The 20,800-nt window shown below is 34.4% G+C and overlaps 1 protein-coding gene across 2 annotated transcripts in view; it reads left to right on the top strand.

The window, feature by feature from the left end:
- Positions 1-17,404, top strand: part of Nos (Nitric oxide synthase) — a 124,697-nt gene extending 107,293 nt beyond the window's left edge. For both annotated transcript variants that reach the window (XM_073088015.1, XM_073088014.1), the window contains exons 4-22: positions 1,098-1,189; positions 2,155-2,296; positions 3,322-3,461; positions 6,750-6,924; positions 8,086-8,267; positions 9,636-9,750; positions 10,006-10,245; positions 11,638-11,742; positions 12,145-12,206; positions 12,456-12,568; positions 13,007-13,236; positions 14,133-14,381; positions 14,532-14,685; positions 14,783-14,952; positions 15,348-15,558; positions 15,814-15,901; positions 15,979-16,249; positions 16,357-16,548; positions 16,938-17,404. In XM_073088015.1, coding sequence (XP_072944116.1) covers positions 1,098-1,189; positions 2,155-2,296; positions 3,322-3,461; positions 6,750-6,924; positions 8,086-8,267; positions 9,636-9,750; positions 10,006-10,245; positions 11,638-11,742; positions 12,145-12,206; positions 12,456-12,568; positions 13,007-13,236; positions 14,133-14,381; positions 14,532-14,685; positions 14,783-14,952; positions 15,348-15,558; positions 15,814-15,901; positions 15,979-16,249; positions 16,357-16,548; positions 16,938-17,045 — 3,039 coding nt within the window. In that variant the 3' untranslated portion in view covers positions 17,046-17,404. The remainder of the gene's footprint in view (positions 1-1,097; positions 1,190-2,154; positions 2,297-3,321; positions 3,462-6,749; positions 6,925-8,085; positions 8,268-9,635; positions 9,751-10,005; positions 10,246-11,637; positions 11,743-12,144; positions 12,207-12,455; positions 12,569-13,006; positions 13,237-14,132; positions 14,382-14,531; positions 14,686-14,782; positions 14,953-15,347; positions 15,559-15,813; positions 15,902-15,978; positions 16,250-16,356; positions 16,549-16,937) is intronic.
- Positions 17,405-20,800: the final 3,396 nt, after the last annotated feature.

Raw genomic sequence — 20,800 nt, 5'->3', positions numbered from 1 at the left:
AAGCCCCGCAGAAGCTAACTAAATCCCAATATTTTTCTAATTACGACGGTTGATTGAGTCGCGACGCCGTAATGGCATTACGAGTAATTTATTCCAGCTCCCATTCAGTTTCCTTTCGAGGATGGGGGAGACTTAAATCGGCATTAGCGAGACCACTTTTAAGTCCGTCTGATGTTCGCGACTACATTTAGTAATTACACCGCTTAAATAGATTGCTGGGTTCGAAACGAGAGGTTGAGTTACGAATTTTGTGTACCGATTTACAATTTTATTGACGCGTGTCTATCTTCTAGATTAAAACCTCAGCTCACAATGATCCATTTGCCTCGACTAAGCGGTGGTTTTAATAAATTTGCTAATGTATATTGACATTATTACTTTGCATTTAGGATAAGATATAGGTATTTTATTGTGTTAACTTGTTTCATGGAGTTTATAAGGCATCGTTTTATAAATTACTGATACATAAATATGCATACCTAATGTTAGTTATTATTCAGATTGTAGATAAACGATAAAATTATGTAAAAAAAATGTATTTTAATAAACGGACTAAGTGTTTCCTTTAATAACTAAGCAATAATAATCTTATTATCCTATAATGTTTAGGAGACGATGGAAATATATACTAAACTTTTAGCTCGTTCCAGTTCTCTGATAAAGCTTCACCTTTTAAGTATGACAACGTTCGTTAAACTTTGCCACTACGAAGTACTCATAAGCACTCACAAGGATAGACAGCGCAAACCCAATTCGCTGTTAATTAAATGAAAATTATTTACGTCACCATCAGAGTTATAAGTACCTTTCAAGCACTCAGTTACATTATATCGTTCTCATACAATTCTAGATCTGAAACATTATTGAGCTTGAACTATCTGTGCCTGTATACGTCTATGGTACGGATAGTAGGAACTCAATGATTCGAACCAAATTAGCTTACAGAACAAACTATGCATGCTGAGCAGTTCTCAGATCTGCTTCTGGTTATTATTGGGTATAGGTTAGTGTTACAACAGAGGCATCATGGTTACTCAATGTTTACTCATGTTTTCTAAAATGCTGATTTTGTGATTGAAGGTAATATTTGTCCGCAGGTGTTCGATTGTCGCCAAGTCACTACCACCAGCGGCATGTTCGAGGCTCTTTGCAACCACATCAAATACAGCACCAACAAAGGGAACATTAGGTAAGATTTTGAAATATTTTTGATATAATATGATTTACTAGCATTATATGTATTTACCTTTACTAGTCTTATACATACCTTTCAGTTCATCCCAAGTTATAAAGAAGAGACTTTATATGCGCTATGCAGACAGATAATAAATAAAAATGAATCGAATGAATAATGAATAAGTGAATAGAAAATACATTTGAGAAAATTGTTAGCCATTTTGAAACAGAGAGCATTTTAATTGTATTTATTTTTTAAATACCTATTTTCCTTATATTTTATTTATTTTTTCCTTATATTTTATTTTACGAGTATATGCGTATAGAATTAATCTGACAAAAACACGTCCTTCACTCCGCAGTATTTTGTATATGACGCGAATGTCTGGTAGATGTTCAAATATTTGTTATGCAGTGTCTTTAACCTGCAGTATCTTATAGATCACAAACTTTTTAAAAATGTTACGTCTTTATCATCGTGTTTAAATAAGGCAGATAAACGGATAATAATAGAAAAGTAAGTTACTACTGTATAATAGAATCGTATTCTAATTATTGTTATTACAGATTGTATTTACGTTGTCCCTTTTGTACATGATAAAGATATGTTTCTAGGGTTCTCGTTCCCGGTAAAGGTTTATTATTACCACACAGTCTCGTTAGAAGGGCATTAAGTAGAGAGGCCATATTAGGCTTTCGCTACTTTATAAACGAGATACACAGTTTTCAAAATTTTACTCAGGAAGGTTAGATAACTTTTCGTGTATGATTTTATTTGGGATAAAGTGTGGTTAAGTTTAAAAGTACCTACAAGTTTTTCAAAATAAAAGTGTACCCAGAGCCGGCACTTATGGTTGGTTGGTTGGTTGGAAAGTTGTACCTATACTTGACAAAAAATTAAAAAGTAGTTCGTGTTTTTAAGTTTATAAATAGGAGTTATTTTAAAATACGCGTAAGTTAAAAAGTATATTTTCACAGGTCAGCAATGACAGTTTTCCCTCAACGCACGGACGGGAAACACGACTACAGAATATGGAACAGCCAGCTCATAAGCTACGCCGGTTACAAGCAACCCGATGGTACCATCCTCGGTGATCCGATGCACTGCGAGTTTACTGAGGTAAGAAATATTATTTATGATATGAAATTTAAGGTACCTATTTATTTTGTCTAGGCTTTACACTTGAAAACTAAATGTCTTGCTGCCTGTTACATGTGTCGAGCGAGTTTCTATTCGGTATCCATTTATTATTATCTATGAGCGGTAGTGAGATCTATCTTGCTGTTCCGAAGGTTTCGGGTTTAATCCGTTTAATTTATTCGTCACTTCTACAATATAAAGTAATTAACAATATAATATTATAAAAATAAAACTTTGGCAAGCCCTAAAAACTATGGCGATTCTTACTAACCTAACGATACCCCATTGAGTCCCCATTGAGATGGATTCTATGGCCGCTAGAAAAATATCCTCCCATTCTTTTTATAATAAAAAAAAAAACATTTTTACGCTATGAATCCTTCAAAAGCGTAAAATATCGGTATCCGCTGCAGATAAATCAGTCCGTATTGACGTATCTGACTTCGGGTGCACCTGTTGTTTGCTCAGCCGGACAGCGTACGGTATGGAATTATTGTTCAGTGGTGTACTTCCTTTTTAATTTTATGTAAATAATTGAAATTGATAGGCTTGTGGTGATGTTATATTGTTAACGATAAGCTAGATAAATAAAGCTAAGGGTATAATACACAGTGCAAGGTGTGTGATCAGGAAATTACGTAATAATAGCTTTCGCATCTATTAAGCCTCGTCAGGGGATTTCATTTTCAAGTATAGGATAAGTTTTGTTAGATTTTGCTTTTTATTATTTATTGCAATGTTATTTTTTATAATATAGAAATAGCAAGCAAGTAAGTGGATAAAGCGATGAATAAGATACCATCGTAACATTTCATGTACTCAGGAACATAAATTCGGTGCTATCCTTGAAGATTAAATTGAAAATTCGAATGTCTTTGTGTTTGACAACACAGTGGAACTTAACACTGCTATTACAATGCAGAGTCACGAATACTTTTATTTCGCACGCGGTGTCGCCGCGGTAATATAGTGATTTCCACTATCAACAAATATCATTGTTACAGCTATGCTTGAAACTGGGTTGGAAGCCTCCGCGGACGGCGTGGGACATACTCCCCCTGGTGCTATCCGCCAACGGAAAGGACCCGGACTACTTCGAAATACCTCGAGAACTGATCATGGAGATCCCGATGACTCATCCTACGTAAGTAATATGGTGTACATTTTGTATCGGGAGCAGCATAGCAGATTTTATATGGGGACTCTTTAATACCTTACTTTCAGGCATGAGTCTCTACCCTCTAAATTAGTTTTGATTTTTTTTCTCTAATTTAGCTCTGAAGGAAGCTGATACACGAGCGACAATTTATGATGACGACTGTTGTTGATGGTTGCCGCCCATCGTCAGCGACCTTCCACAACTGCTCCGTTGCTCACTGTCGCTTGTGTTATATCTCCAAGAATATGTTTTGAAAAAATTTCCTTAGTTTTCGCCTACGTTATGAAAGAAACTCCTGTATAAAATTTTATGCTTTTCAACCCAATTACTTAAGCTGCACTTTGTCTGGCGCCAAAGATAAAGTTTTTAAAGTAGATACTAAAATAGAGTCCAACTTCTTGACGCAGACTGCGAACTCTCCGAAACATCGAAAAACGTTAATAATCAATTCATGTATTCCTCGCGTTGAAATAATCCACATGTAAACACCAAAATCCTTAAATATTTTACAATGTCTCGCCATACCGCTATCCATTACGGATTTATGCCAGCATAAAATACGAGAATGCATTATGCTTTGTGCGGCAAAGGCGCGCGGCGGCCGGCGTGAGATTGTATCGTAAAAGTGCGCTCCGCTGATCTCCAATCTGCGTTTATTGCCCATAAATAGGCCACGGACCGGAGCCTATTCAATAATATCACGTTTGATAATGCTAACAGGCGTTAATACGCTGTTAGGGACCTGTTAAGTGTTGATTGAGTGCTCGCCGTAATAGAGAAATAAATTGCGTGTTACAATGCTTGTATTGGTTTAAGTTGACGTAGCTGGGAATCAATCATTCAACAAAGAGGCTTTTACATTGTTTTCATGCTTCGGAAAATAAATAGGTTTGAAAGAAAATGTACAGAATACGAAAGCTTGAAGGTAATCTTATCTTATTCATAGGACAAAAGGGACTGCCTCTAGTCGTAAGAGTGAGTCTACTACAATAGTTTAATACCATTATTTACTTTGCATTGCTTAGTGCATAGGTGAAAGAGCCACTCAAGAAATATTTATAGTTTAAACAGAATTTGTTTTATTACTTGGATCTCACATAACTTATTGGACTTAATTTGAAATATTTCAAGACATTTATTTCAAAATAATATATATTTCTTAAGCTCATTTATTTGTTACACTAAAATACAGTTGTTTGTCTGTCTATATTTGCAGACTAATCCTGACAAAGCTAAGGATATTTTTTACCTCAAATACAATAGGGTTTAAGCGTTTTTATACTTACCATACAATACGTTCTTACCATACAATTGAAACCACAAAACAGTATTACAAAAACGACTGTGACATATGTAAAAGAAACAAGTGTAGGTGGTGTCGTCAAAGTCTAACTATAAAGAGTTCATCACTATAATTGTTATCACTATTATGTTATACCCCATCTTTTTTTTTTTTTTCTTTTCGAGGGGGAAACCTTCAAAAGGTACCCGGTGCCGTGGGAGCGGCACGGGGTTATGTGGGACTTTTACCGCACTAAAACCCCCCCGTTGGCCGTCCTCGGCGCTGCGTAGAGGACTCCGGGATCTCCAAAGGAACGCGACCGGAGTCCTCTCAGCGCACTGCCCCGTCGGGCTCCGCCCAGGTGACTTTGTGTCACCACACCGTCTGGTGTATACGACGGAATGCGACCACACATACCGTCGTCCTTCCCGGGGTCGCTAGCCGGGCGGTTCGAGCTCCCACTCTTGCCGCCCGTAACCCCGAAAGCCCCTTTTAGTCGCCTCTTACGACAGGCAGGGGATACCGTAGCCCTATTCTGGTCCCGAAACTACAGGGACAATGTTACACCCCATCTACGGGTATCTCAACGTAACCTATCTCCTATTACACTATCTGAACACATCGGATATAATACATGGCGCGATAAATCTTATCTTAATAGTTCCGATTCGCACGTCTGGTGCGTGTATTGAAGTTATGTTACGATACACGCAAACTGATATGATTTTATTTAACGACTTATTCATAACCCTACTTTATATACTTTTTTAAGATATATTACAGGGTAAGATTTTATTAACGTACTTGTAGATTTATGAAGATTGAATTAAAGTGATTCTGTAAATACTTCAAAGCCATGATGTCAGTTGCTGTGTTCTGTTTCAAAGTAACGGTTCATGGAGACCCATGCCATAATATACATAAGATATTTTCCCATACAATGTGTACGATATGTATTTAATATTTACTGCAGTGCCGCTCAAACATGGGCCGTGTCTTCATAGAAAAATATTTGTTTGCTACGGCCTTTGTTTATACGAGTAGATACAAATGAGGTTTAAGGAGTGCTCATTTTGACCAGAGTCTTAGATAGGACTTCTGTGTACCTAATATTTATAATCGATCTTTTTCCAGCCATGGATATTAGAAATAGATTTATAAATTACTTACCATTAAAATGTGGATTTCAATGGACTATTTTGGTGTGTCCAGGGACAAATAAATTATATAGTAAATTTAATATCATAACGTTTATGTGGTTATGTATTAGGTTCTTACAAACATCTAAAAATAACAATTATTTGTGAAATTATTAGAGTATTATGCTGAATAAATGCTGAAATAGTGTTTCCACAAATTATTTATCAAAATATATTAATAAATAACGACGTAGGTAATTTACTTGAGAAAGTAATTTACTTGCCAATAAATAATAATATGGCATGAAATTCCTTTCAAGTTCGTCAAGGGTAATTACAGTTGTGTATAGAAAAACTTTTATAGTTCTTAAGTTACTTTTACTTTTAATACGTCAGGACTTTAATTACGAACGTGTAATTTTATTGCCATTCTTCGTTATAATATAGGAAAGTACTTAATTGATATTTGAGGCAGAAAAGAACTTAAATTTGGTCATAAAAATAATATTCGCTTTTCTAAACTTTGACGGGTTCCAGTTTGTTAATCGACTTAAAAAATGAGGTTCTCTAATCGACAGCTATTTATGTATGTAAAATTGTATGTCCGCGGTTTTTTCTGAGACAACTGATTCAATTTGAGTGGAGGTTTTGTTATTTCTAATAATATTCGTATAAGAACTTCCTCCTGAGGTATTCCCGGAGTGCTATGATATGGGCTCTTTAAAAAAGGTGTAAAAAGAGCGCTCCTCCAAAGCCGGCGATGCATTGTCGACTCCTCTGGTGTTGCAAATGTCCGTTTACGTATACATATATATAAAAAAGTAAGTATGTTTCAATTTCATCCACTCCTAGGTACGAGTGGTTCGAAGAGCTGGATCTCCGTTGGTACGCTCTGCCCGCGGTGTCCAGCATGCGTTTCGACTGCGGCGGCATCGAGTTCACCGCCAACGCCTTCAACGGCTGGTACATGAGCACTGAGATCGGGTGTCGCAACTTCTGTGACACCAACCGTTTGAACATGTTGGAGGTAAGGTCTTACTTATTTTATAGGTTGTAAAAATATAACATTACAAAGGTATCTTTATTCTTCAAGTTTAACCCATTTGAAATTTAGTTTCGTACGTAACAGCTCTAACAGAATATTGCATATCCACATCTAATATTGTAATGTGTGCATATTACATATTGCACTTTTTAAGTTGTGTATCACATTGCAATTACAATAAATATATGTAATATTTATGGGTGTTATTACACCACGTTTGGAAAGTATTTCATGAAACATAACGTTGAATGAGTTCATATAACTCATATTACATTGAAAATGTAATATCATGTCTTTTTTAATTTTAATGCTTTAACTTTTATTAGTAATATTTTGCAATGGCTATAATATAATAATGCTAAACTTTTAATGTCGCAATAACAACCAGCCACATCTAAAAGCTATTAATCTAAAAGTTCTAATAGGCTTTCTGTGTAACCCGATAAAGAGCACATTTCTGTAATTATCTTCATAACTGTGAACATTTTTCCATTAAGAGGTAATCCGTCCATTGTTGTGGGTTTTTACTTAAACAAAGGAGCTTTGAAATAATTCCAAGAGATGCTCTTCCTTAGAAGCGTGTATTAATGAAAGCAAAGATGCATTCATACTACGAATGCTATTTAATTCTAAATTACGAACAATTATGTGGAATAGTAAAATTTACTTTTGACGTCTACATCATTTTCATTATTTATACTGCCCGAGTACATTTTTGTATTTCAAAATGTAACTTAACCTTCAAAAATAATGCATTTATAAATGATTCCTGACTATTATCCTTATAGGCTATTATTCCTTGTATAATTATGAATGTCCGTAAGACAAAGACTGCTACATAAAGTCAGGCGAAATCTTAAATGAAGATAGATATACATTTTTTTTTATCATAATTCGTCATTAAGTCTCTATTATCCACTGAGTTATCCACTGAGCTTGGGTCTTTTCTCAGAATGAACAATTTTATGCATGGTGAATTTTTATGCATGATACCATGGTGACCAAGGCCAAATTGGTAGATTTCACATATCCTTGATTCCTTTATGAAAAAAAATTGAATGTAAATTACTAAGCGATATTTTCCTTCGCTGATAAAGCAACAGAATTCCATCAACTTTAAATAATTGTATGAATTCTATACAGAAAGTAGCACAGAAAATGGGTCTTGACACTAGAACGCCAGTGAACTTGTGGAAGGACAAGGCGCTAGTGGAAGTGAATGTAGCCGTACTGCATAGTTTCCAGCAACAAAATGCTACCATCGTGGACCATCACACCGCTTCTGAGAGCTTCATCAAGCACTTGGATAATGAGAATCGACTACGGTAAGTACCTCTAAATCCGTTTTCGATAATGTTGTGATTACTTTCAGATAATCGGAAATTTATTTTGACTTTTTTAAGTAAATAGTTTCATGAATATCAATTACTCAAACATTAACTCTGTGCCTATTTCTATCACTCGGTATCTATATTTCTCTATCTCTATATCGTAATTGTGAGTGCCAAATATCTTAGTGTGTAATCAAAGTGTCAATGTTTGATTAAAGATTTGGCAAAATTTCAGCATCTTAATTTATGAAGTAAAGAAGTCAGTAATCCTATTCTCTTTTATACTCAATGACTTTCTGCTGGTTAATAATTTGGAAAGGAGATAAAATTCATAAATAAATCTAGTTAAATCCGTTCACTCACATCCCAATCACAGCTTCATTGGCAAATGTTTGTCCATCATAAAAATGATGTCACGTGTGTACTCAGACAGTCGGAACAAATTTGAACAAACACAAAACCATACCTAGAACTTTGCATTGATTCTACTAAAATTGCATGTAAAATATGTTTCAAATTAATTGCGTATTATAGAGTAATCCTTGGCAGTAAACAATAGTGCTTAAGTAAGCTTAAGTTGAGGTTCGTTTTAAAAAGTTAAAGATACCGTGCTTAAAGATTTAAAGAATTTAAAGACGATAGATACGATGCGTTTCAAATACATTTGATGATTGGCAATTGACCTTTATTGACCAGAAACGTAGAAACTTGTGTGTGGGATGAGTTAATTTAATATTAGGTGAACTGAACATAATTGAAGCCACGCTATAATGAATGATGACAAGATTTAAACTATGATGGTCAATTAACCGAAATTTAAACCTAAAATATTTTAGCAAAAGTTACCCGATACGATACACAAAATATTAAGGGTATAAACAAAAGGTGATATAATGACGATAAAGCCAAAATTTAAGCCCTTATAGTATATTAAAGCAAATTGATTACTAGAATTTGTCTTTAAATGCATTAACCTTTCATCACTAGTTTTCAACGCTATTGTTATGAATTCTCAGACGGCACAACAACAACAATGTACAACCATAACACACGTGTTAACAAGGATAAGAAAACAAAACGTGCGACTGTTTGGTTCTACGCAACAATATTACGCGGTTCATGCTTTTCGTCTCGGATATGATATAATTAGGCTTAAAGTTACGAAAACTTCGGCTATTTAGTAGGCATATTTATGTAGTGTTTGTGTAATACGAATTGGGTCAGATTTATTTGTTGAAGGACGTCATAGCTACGTCAAATGGTGATGTTAGAAATATTTTTTTACTTTTGGTATAAAATATAGAATTAGAATAGGTTAAAGTGTATTCTAATGTAACTTAATTTATATTTCTCTTTATATAGTTCTGGATGTCCAGCCGATTGGATATGGATTGTACCGCCGATGTCTTCATCTATCACTCCAGTTTTTCATCAAGAGATGGCGTTGTATTACTTAAAACCATCTTACGAGTACCAGGTTACTTTTACTTAAGTATTTTTGCTTGCAGTAATACTTTTTTTATCTTTGAAGAAAAAAATTGTAAAAAAAATGAGTCGAAGTTGAAACCATTTTGAGGAATGATGTATTTGGTTGGAAATAAAGTAATTTGTATTAAAATAAAGTCAAGACCTTTCGAAAATCTAATTCCTGAAAATACTTTGAAGACATTACAAATTCTTATGCTTATTGAAACCTAATACCGCAAAAATATTGACGCGACCATTTCAACAGGAGCCCGCTTGGAAGACGCATCAATGGCAGAAATCTAAGCCGATCACTGGGAAGAGGCCCATTAATAGAAAGTTCCATTTCAAGCAAATTGCTCGGGCAGTGAAATTCACCTCCAAGCTGTTCGGTAGAGCCCTCTCTAAGAGGATCAAGGCAACCGTCTTATATGCAACGGAGACAGGCAAATCGGAGCAGTATGCTAAGGAATTGGGCGTCATATTCGGACATGCATTTAATGCTCAGGTAAGCTTTGTCCGTAAACTATGTTGGATTAAGTGCTCAGATAAACTTTGTCTTAGATTAAGTTTGTTTTAGATTCTTTGGAGGAGGTAAGAAAAGAAAAAAAATGATTATTTTTCTTTTATATTGTATAAAGAAAAAAATACGAAGACTGGATTAAAAAAATAAAGTTAACAAATAGTAACTAGGCTTAAATAATAGCCGAACATGTAGAAACAGAAGCGGCAAACATTCTTAACTTTTAGGAACTCGATTAAAAGCGGGGAAAAAATGAAAAATATTTAGTTTTGTTAAAAATATTAACTCTTCAATTCTTTAATGAGATGTTCTTTGTCACCGACTTACAAATTTCATGTCGACGAAACTTTGTTCCTATCTACTAGTGGAAATAAACTTAAATCAAACTTATTAAGAGGATTATGACAACGGTGCTAAGTGTAAAGGAAACTAATGAACCAAAATAATATGCGAAATAATTGGACGTCATATTCGAAAATACATTCGTCATTTGGTACTTGACGCTGATTTGTCTATTAATGGAATCGTGTATTTGTAGTTGACAAATACCAACTGTTCTGGGAAATAGCAATCTCGATTATCAAAAATTATAAATTCGTGAGGTTCATCAACATAAATTCTCGGAATATGTTCATTTACTTATCGGATTGTGTTATTAACTCTATTACATTAATTCTTATATTTATTGTGATGTAATTTACAATATGTCGAAAAAATAATAAGATTACACTTAATATGTAAAGATTAGTAGGAGAGGTATCAATGCCACACCTATTTAGCCTATTACCTGCACCTATAGTAAGCTAAGGTTTCGGTGGAAGTGGGTGTAGATGTCAACTCACTTACAGAGGTGGCGATAATTTTGGTCCTCAAGAGCGGCATTGCATAAGTAATCGGCTCCATGTAGAGCTTCCGTTCTATATAGACTTGGTTCCAGATGTCCTTTGACAGCAGCTCAAACAACAGATATTAGCCAAGCTGTCCCGATATATCCAAGGAAGATTATTGAGAATTAAAAAGTTACATCCTTATTTACTTACCTTAGTTAATATTAACGTTATTGGTCTGATCAACTGTTAAAATGTTTATAGTACAGTATTGAACGTTCCGAAGAATGCAAAACTATAATTAAATATACCTAACATTACAAAATATATTCGATTTTATCTAGTAAGTGTAATTTTACTGACTTTGCCAACATCAAGTAACATACGAGTAACATGAATTTCCGGGCTACAGAAATACCGATCGTGTACCTAAAAACATACAACCTAAATAAATCGTATCCCACGCAAAACCTACCTCAAATATAATTTTGCCTATCGTACCAAACCCTTGCAAAAAGTTATTGACAATAAAATTAATGTTTACCAACAGGTCCATTGCATGGCTGATTACGATATAACGTCCATAGAACACGAGGCACTTCTACTTGTTGTGACCTCCACATTTGGTAATGGTGATCCACCAGAGAATGGAGTGGTAAGTAGATGTATAAAATATTTTCAACCGTGATTCTTAAATTTTAATGCATATAAAGTTAACACACATAATATGTTAGCAAAATTATACTAAAAAAATTAAAATAAGATACTGCTTAAAATTTATCGTTCCAAAATTTAAAGTCTGGAGATGCAATACACTTAGAATATTGAAAAATCAATCACTTTCTATCTATTTTATTACACTAGTTTGTAGATAAATGTAGGAGTCAATAGTATTGATCCTTTTCTTAAATTTATGCGTATTGCAAACAAAATTATTGCCGATCAAAGGGATATATGTTCGGGCCTTTAAGTAGCGATTGTGGTGAACTACACTGAGTAAGAGGTTAATTTAGAAGTTCCAAAGTACGTAGTTAACGATATGGTTACTGCTTTGTAGGCTTTTGGAGAGCATCTCTGCGAGATTTTATATGCGGATCAAGTTGGCGAGGATTCGGCTGGGTAAGATCAGAATATGTTTGTGGTTAAATTATTGTCAGAATAATGGTGTGTACTCATTTTGCTGTGAAACTTTACTACAAAGTATAATGCTGCTCGATGAAAATGTTAGATTAGATTGATGTGCATATTTTCAATAAATAAAAGCTAATTGTAGATAACCTTGTAATATTTATGTTATTCTAGTGCTTTGTATTGCTTCATAATTTAGCGGCACAATAAAACAACTTAGAACTCTTTTACATATTTTAGGTCCACACAACTGCTGACACCCAAAACGTTTATAAAAGCTAACAGTCAAATCGAGTTGCAACGGTATGCCGCTGGAAATCCTAAGCAACTAAACCGATTAGAATCATTGAAAGGTAATTAAAAAGAAAGGTTTTTTAATAATTCACAATCTGTTTCCAATTCGAGCAAATTAATAAGTGTGATGCAGTATGAAATAAAAATATTTAAAGACTTTTGGTCTCAACTTAGTACCCTTTTAAAATTATAAAACGCGTCATTGAAAAATATAATTTTTTTTTAACAACACAATTTGAATTTGAAATTGGAATTATTTTTTTAAACTTTCAATTTCCAACTTAACTTGAATTTGTAAATCCTTTACATTTTTTTACATATAGTATAATTTGTATTTAAAATTATAATTTGACACGATAATTTTAGTTGGAATTTGTTGAATGACATTTTTCTGACTTTACCTTCCTTAACCTCCACCTTCTATGAAGCAGCCGACGCATATTTTGCGTCATAATTCGTAAGGGTTTTTTGCAATTATTTAAACTTGTATTTCTTAGGAAGCACAACAGACGCGACATCTATCGACAGTTTCGGTCCGCTCAGCAACGTGCGGTTCGCGGTGTTCGCGCTCGGCTCCAGCGCGTACCCGAACTTCTGCAACTTCGGCAAGTATGTGGACAAGCTGCTCGGCGACCTCGGCGGCGAGCGTATCCACGACCTCGCCACTGGCGACGAGATGTGTGGCCAGGACCAGGCCTTCCGCAAGTGGGCCTCCAGTGTCTTTAATGTAAGTTTTGGTTATTACTTTCTATTGTTCGTTGATTAGTTTATCGGTGACCTCGCCGGGGAATGGGTTCACGTACACGTCACTAGCGATTAGGCCTTCCGCAAGTGGCGTTAACATGAGTGTTAATAAATGGTTTCAATTGAAATCTAAATTCGGATACTGATTTTGATAGATTCAAAATTATTAAATTCTATTTGAAAGAAAATAATAAATACAATACCAATATTTCAAAGTTCCTTAGTCAAAACAAGTACTCGATGAATTATTAATGTATATGTCGTTGAACGAAATAGGATTTCTTGTTGCATAATAAGTGCTGATTTAATCAGTGATAATAATATGTCATTATGATATTTTGTTGTTCCTTGTTTACCTATATATTTCTTGAGTGCCTCTTGAGATAAGATGGTTGATTGATAATGTCTAAAAGTAACATACTAAAAATAACCGTGGGGCGTGGCTTTATGTTTAGTTTTCATCAACATTTACATAATATAAATAAAAACGTAAACTTTCCACGTGTGCCGTCATCATCATCATCATCAATCTATTATTGTCCCACTGCTGGGCACGGTTCTCCTTTCAGAATGAGAGGGATAAGGCCATTCTCCATCGCGCTTGCCAAATGCCTATTGATAGAATTCTCATACATTTGAGTTTTTATTTATATAAATTTCCCTGGTGTGCAGGTTTGTCACGATATTTTCCTTCACCGGTTAAATAAGTGATAATAAATTTCTAATACTCACATAACTTTTGAAAAATCAAAGGGATTTGAACTTCGGACCCTTCGGTCGAGAGGCCGAGTTTATTAACTACTAGGCTATCACTGCTCCATGTATACAACAATGTAAAATAATTTTAAAATAGAATTTACCAACGTAGTTTCTCCGTAGGTCTCATGTGAAACATTCTGTTTGGACGACGATGAAACTCTCCAAGAAGCTAAGCGAGCACTTGGTACAGTTGCCCTCAGTGAGGAAACTGTTCGCTTCGCCCATCCCGCTGGCAATCCACCCGCTTTGCCTAACGCTCTGCAGTCAGCTGTTAACAGGCAATTGGTCACTTGTGTGGTCAAAGCCAATATGGATCTGGGTGATTCGTCTGCAGAAAGATCTACCATATTTATCGACATGGAACCAAAGGTAAAGCACTATATTGATTTATGGTTTGGCAATTAGAAGAACAAACTTATATTTGAAAATATAAAATTTATACAACAAATCTGCAGTAACATATCGCTCAAAATTAATATGTTTTGAATAAAAAGATTAAATCAGTGATGTTTATTCCAGAGTGAAATTAAGTACGATCCAGGAGATCACGTGGGAATTATAGCATGCAATCGAAAAGAATTAGTAGACAGCTTGCTGGCTCGTCTGACAGATGTTGATAATTATGATCAACCGGTGCAATTGCAACTTATGAAAGAAACTCATACATCCAGCGGTAAGAATACTATTTCTTTTAATAATTTTAGATAACTTCTAATTTTTATTCGCGAATTTATAACCGATGTTTATCTTTAAAAATATCTATCTCGTAGGACCAGTGAAATCTTGGGAACCACATGAACGTTTACCTACTGTAACTGTACGAGACTTGTTCACTCGATTTGTTGATATTACAACTCCACCAACGACGATCCTCCTGCAATACTTAGCTAAGACATGCGACAATGAAGAAGAGAAAAAACAGCTTAGCTTGCTTGCCAGTGTAAGTATTCGATGTATTTAATTAAGTCTACAAATTGTTTATTTCAATAAGAAGTTTAACTGTGGATGTTAAAATAACTTAATGTTGGCACTTATATTTCTATAGTGCTATAAGGAATATTGTCAGGAAATTATTTAAAAACTAATTTATTATAAGCTGAGAACCTTAACATTCCAAAATAAATTAACAGAAAAACAAGTAAATGCTAATGATGAACAAAAGTGGCAGAGTAATGTTATTTACAAAGTTCGGAAAATAACTACCCAGTAGACGATCTACAGTGCCCTTTTATACGCCCACTATTAGTTAATACCCTCATGTGACTATTAAATTTCTTACTATCGGTCCTAGCAGTAACATTCTGTTTTGTTTTATTTAACCCCCATTGTCAATAGGATCCAGCAGCCTACGAAGACTGGCGTCATTTCCATTTCCCAACACTACCTGAGGTACTGGATCAGTTCCCATCAGCCAAGCCAAGCGCTTCGTTACTTGCCGCACTACTATCACCCTTGCAGCCGAGATTCTACTCGATTTCGTCATCACCAATCGCCCATCCAAAACGACTGCATCTCACTGTGGCCGTAGTTACGTACCGCACTCAAGGTTAGTACGAGTAAATAAACATTAGACTCACGTAGTCACTATAATAGCACCTCGTAGTTTATTACCGTCGATTCCCACATACGTTTTGCTCGTACATTACGAATTCCAGTGAAAATCTGATTACAATATGATCTATTTTAGTTTGCGACGAATTTCATTTACAGTATTCTCGGAAATGACTCGCTTAATTATAACCGAATTAGGTGTCTATCTATTTTTATGTAGATTGATTATAGTGATGTCATGTTCAAACAGATGGCGAAGGTCCTATCCACTACGGTGTTTGCTCGAACTATCTCATGGATCGCAAGCCGGGCGATGAGGTTTATCTATTCATTCGAAGGTAAACATTGTATGGCGTAGTTCATTATCTGTGCCATCATTCGATGTCGTCATACTAACTCTTTCACAATATTTCAGTGCTCCGAACTTCCATCTTCCTGAAGATCTATCGGTTCCTCTTATACTGATAGGTCCTGGTACAGGAATAGCTCCTTTCCGTGGATTCTGGCATCATCGCAGAGCTCAGCTTACTTCTCGTACTCGTCCAACTGCTGGACCAGTTTGGCTTTTCTTTGGATGTCGGACTAAAACTATGGACTTGTATAGAGAAGAAAAGGAGCAAGCGCTCAAAGAAGGCGTACTCACGAAGGTCTACCTTGCTTTGTCAAGGGAGAAAAACTTCCCTAAGGTAAGATTGATTACTCTAGATAATCTTATTATGTTACGATTGTGTACACAAAAATAGAATAACGATAAAAATAATTGAATTGAATGAACGAAAACTTTCCATTTTAGATTTACGTCCAAGAATTAGCAGAAAAAGAGGGTCCAGAGTTGCACGATCTTTTGGTTAACAAAGGAGGGCACTTCTATGTATGCGGGGATTGTAAGATGGCGGAAGATGTCCATCAAAAATTGAAGGGAATTATTAAAAAACACGGCAATATGAGCGATGAACAAGTTCAAAGTTTCATGTTTACTCTGAAGGTTGGTTGGCTTCATTTTGTCTTCAATATTATTATAAATAGGTTTCAAGTATTTTCAAATTAGAGACAGTGAAGTAAGTGCTTATAATAACTGTTTTTATTCAGCGAAGAATATTCACATTGGATAAATATTTCACGTTTACGACTACGTTTTTTTTAGTTTTTATATAACTTTAAATTTAGAAATCAATTGATATGTCTTAGATTTTTATTGTTTTTTCGATTTACAATACAGATTAAGATTTTGTAGTTTAAAACGTTGGTTTCAAGTAGTAAAAGAACCGGTAGCCCGTCTTTACTGTTTTCAATTTCAACTTACTTACTATACATAGCTACTTACAATACTTAGCCGCCGTTATCAATGTTTCTTCCATTCCTCCCGTCACGTAGGAGGAGAACCGCTACCACGAGGACATCTTCGGCATCACGCTGCGCACGGCGGAGGTGCACAGCGCGTCGCGGGAGTCCGCGCGCCGCAACCGCGCCGCGCTGCCCTGACGCCGCGGCACCCGCACACCACTGCACTACTAAGCCCGCTTCCCAGTGTTAGCTGCTGCTTCAATTTGTTAGGTGGACTTCCACCCGTTAAGCCACGTGTTTCTGAATCGCGCTATCGGATATTAGCTCCTACTTCAACCTTTTAGAAATTGGAAGCGCTGTGGAAGTTTTCGCAACATCTTGGATATATCTCTCGAAAAGTATTAATAATTAAGCCGCTTTCAGATATTACCTACGACTTTGACCCGCTAGAAGATGGCGCTATGGAAGTTTTCACAACATCTTGGATATATACAAACTCTCGAACAGTATTACTAATTAAGCCCGCTTTCGAATGTTAACTACGACTTTAACTCATTAGGTGGACTTCAAAAGATGCCGCCATGTATTTCTGAATCGCGCTATCGGATATCAGCTACTACTTCAACCTGTTAGAAGTGGGAAACGCTGAGGAAGTTTTCGCAACATCTTGGATACACATACACAATATACAAACTCCTAAACAGTATTATTAATTAAGCCGCTTTCCAATGTTAGCTACGACTTCAATCTGTTAGGTGGACTTCAACCCGTTAAGCCACGTGTTTCTGAATCACGCTATCGGATATTAGCTACTATTTCAACTTGTTAGATGGACTTCAAAACGTTAAGATAGCGCCACGTATTTCTGAATCACGTTATCGGATATTACCTACGACTTCAACTTGTTAACAGATGGTGGATGATTATTCGAATATTAGGTAGGGTGATTCCACAACTCCTTAAGAGATAATATCTTGCATATACAAATATAAACTCCCGAACAATATTAGGTGAGTTCAACTTAAGAGGTAGCGCCACGTTTCTGAATCACGTTATCAAAGTTCTTCAACATCACAAACTCCCAAACAGTATTACTAATTAAGTCGCTTTCAGATATTAGGTACGATATCCAACCCATTAAGGGATGGTATCACGTGTTTTTAATCACGCTGTTAAAGTTTTCTTCATCTTGCAAGTATACAAACTTTGAACTGAGATTGTCGAAGCTCTCCGCCACTCTGCCGCTCACCAAACATGATCATCTAGTCGAACGTGAGATCTTCCCCTAACAAGTAGTAGTTCCATCATTTTCTAATAGTGGCAAAAAGTGTTAGAAAATGATTGACATTTTGTGAACCTTTCGGGTTTCCTAATATATCGTTATATATTCCTGGTACTTCACTGTTAACTTCAGTTTATAATGCATCAGTATTACTATTAATTAGGTCACTTTTAAATACATCAATATATATATTTTAGTAATTGCCTGTCAATTTCAGCTTCTTTCAGCAAGCACCGATGGTAACTTGAATCTTTTCAGAACTTTCTATAATTATTTTATTATGAATTTCTCATAAAACTCATGTTTTTCCGATACTTCACCGTCAACTTGATTCACGTCAGTATTTCAAGAAATATGTCATTTTCCCCGCGAGTCATCATAACGTCATTAGTCAATTTGATTGTTTCATGAGTTCTACTTGAAATAAATATCTATCTTCAAATACATTAGATAAATCAAGTAACTTCACTAATGTATGAATAACGGACTTACCGGCAGTGATGTGTTTAAAGTAATTAGTGATATCTTCATTAAAAACTTATGGGCTATCTAAAGCTCGTGCCACTATAACTTTCTCACTTTAACGTCGAAACATTAATTTAATAAGTATTTCTCAAGTTTGATCCTGTGAAGGCATTAAATCAATTAGGGCATTTGTGATTCTGTATCTTTAACTTTAAAGATTTTAAATATTATATTGTACTTTGAAGAATTCTAGTATCGTGAACATTATAATTATGCTTAAATTTTAAGGATTTCAATGTATATAATAATAATATGTAACTATTGTCATTTTAGCTACTGGTTTAAAGAGCGTCTTTAGTATAAGATGCTTTTACATAAATATATAAATGTTGTTCTATTTTCTCGTCTTCAGATCTTATAAATAAATTTATTATAAGAGTACATAAAACAAGTCGTCTATAGAGATTTTATCAAACTTCATATTTCTTAGTAATAATTCATCTTTAAAATTAAATATGCATATAATTTAAAAATCAGTACTACGTAAAACTTTAAATTGATTAATGCTTCATCATTGATCGAATATAAAAATTGTGAAAGATTTTAACGATATTGAAATTACTATAAGCTATTTACGCGTAATTTATTTAAATTCAATTTTACTAAAAAGTAATTGACTACAATTCGCAATTGCTACTTGTACTGCTTTTAGTCAATTAAGCCTTCTTCGTAATGAATTTAACTCCGCAATGCAAATGAATTTTTCGAGCCCCTCCCAGCGACCACGGAGGTTGTGTTGATAAATATTTGATTATTTTTGTACATAATCTTTGAAGTTTGTAACCTCATTAATGTAACTAGTATACTTGTACGTTAATTGTTTCTAAAATCTGCTTTGTCATTCGATTGTTTTGATGTTTAAAAGGACTTCAAGCAGGGTGTACTTAAATTAAATAACGCACAAGGTGTCTATTTTGTTTTTAAATATTTCTTCGTGTAGCTTCGATTCATGATACTATTTAATAGCTCTTCAATGTTAAGCGAATTTGCTATTTTACATTCATTAGATGGTAATTTATTAAATTTTATGATATCAATTTTATCAGTCTCATCATGTACTCAGAATATTATCGTCCATTCATATTTAGTCGCCTATCTTCCTAGCTTTAGTTAGTATTCGTTATGAGCGAATTGTTTTATTGCATTATGCTAAAGACTTAGAACTATAATGTTATATTCATTTTAAGTTATGCAAAATATTATATTATTTTCGTAAGAGTTCTACAGTAGGATAACATTACCATTTTCGACTATGATTAAGTTTATTGCGGTAACTTTATAGCTCTGTCCTATAATAGAGTTACGAGTATTTTAATGAGTGTTGAATTTGTGATCCTTTAAGCTAGTCGTAAGAAATGTATTAATATTTTCTATTATTCATGTTATAAATTTAATATACAAGAATCTTTCTAATGATTAATATTTCTATTTAAAGTACATTACGATGAATATAATAAATATCTTTATCAGATATTTACAATTTAATATCATATCCTCTTAATATAAAGGAGCACTTTGGGACTAAATTTCAAAATTAAATCTATGTATTGTTATCAAATTCATATCACAAATATAATTATTGTCTTGCACGATTTCGATAATTAATGATATTTATGACTGTAAAAACAAGATTTTAATGATAGTTTTGACTTGAAACCTAAATTCTGTGAATTTTTGTGTTATTGATGAAATAAAGTTCCTTATAATTCGATAACGTTAACTCTTTTATTTCGTTTAAACCCTTAATTACTTTCGATTTATATATAAGTAATAAGAATACAGGTTATTGCATTAAAATATAAAAAAAAATATTATGACAAGGTAGTGATCATAAAATAACACCTAGACACATAGAAGTATCACTATCAAAAACTGATGTTATTTTATGTAAATCACTTAATAATTTGCGTATGTTATTGCTAATTAGTCATAACTTGAACTTAGGTCACATTAGGTATAGGAAATCCGGATTTTATGCGCTTATGCCCTGCCTCACGTAGGCACCTCATACTTAATCCTCATTACTAAGAATGAACATTATGTGTATACATTTTTGCTATTTAAATAATGGTGGGAATAACCAAATTACAGTGGCTTTTCCCTCAGACGTTGTCACATTAGCCTTTTACTTGCGTATTAGTAGATA

Source organism: Epargyreus clarus, unplaced genomic scaffold, assembly GCF_041222505.1.
Source record: "Epargyreus clarus isolate Ecla_fem2 unplaced genomic scaffold, WU_Ecla_fem_2.2 ptg000026l, whole genome shotgun sequence".
Lineage (NCBI taxonomy): Eukaryota > Metazoa > Arthropoda > Insecta > Lepidoptera > Hesperiidae > Epargyreus > Epargyreus clarus.
Note: the sequence above shows the minus strand (reverse complement) of the source record. Positions and strands in the feature narration are given on the sequence as shown.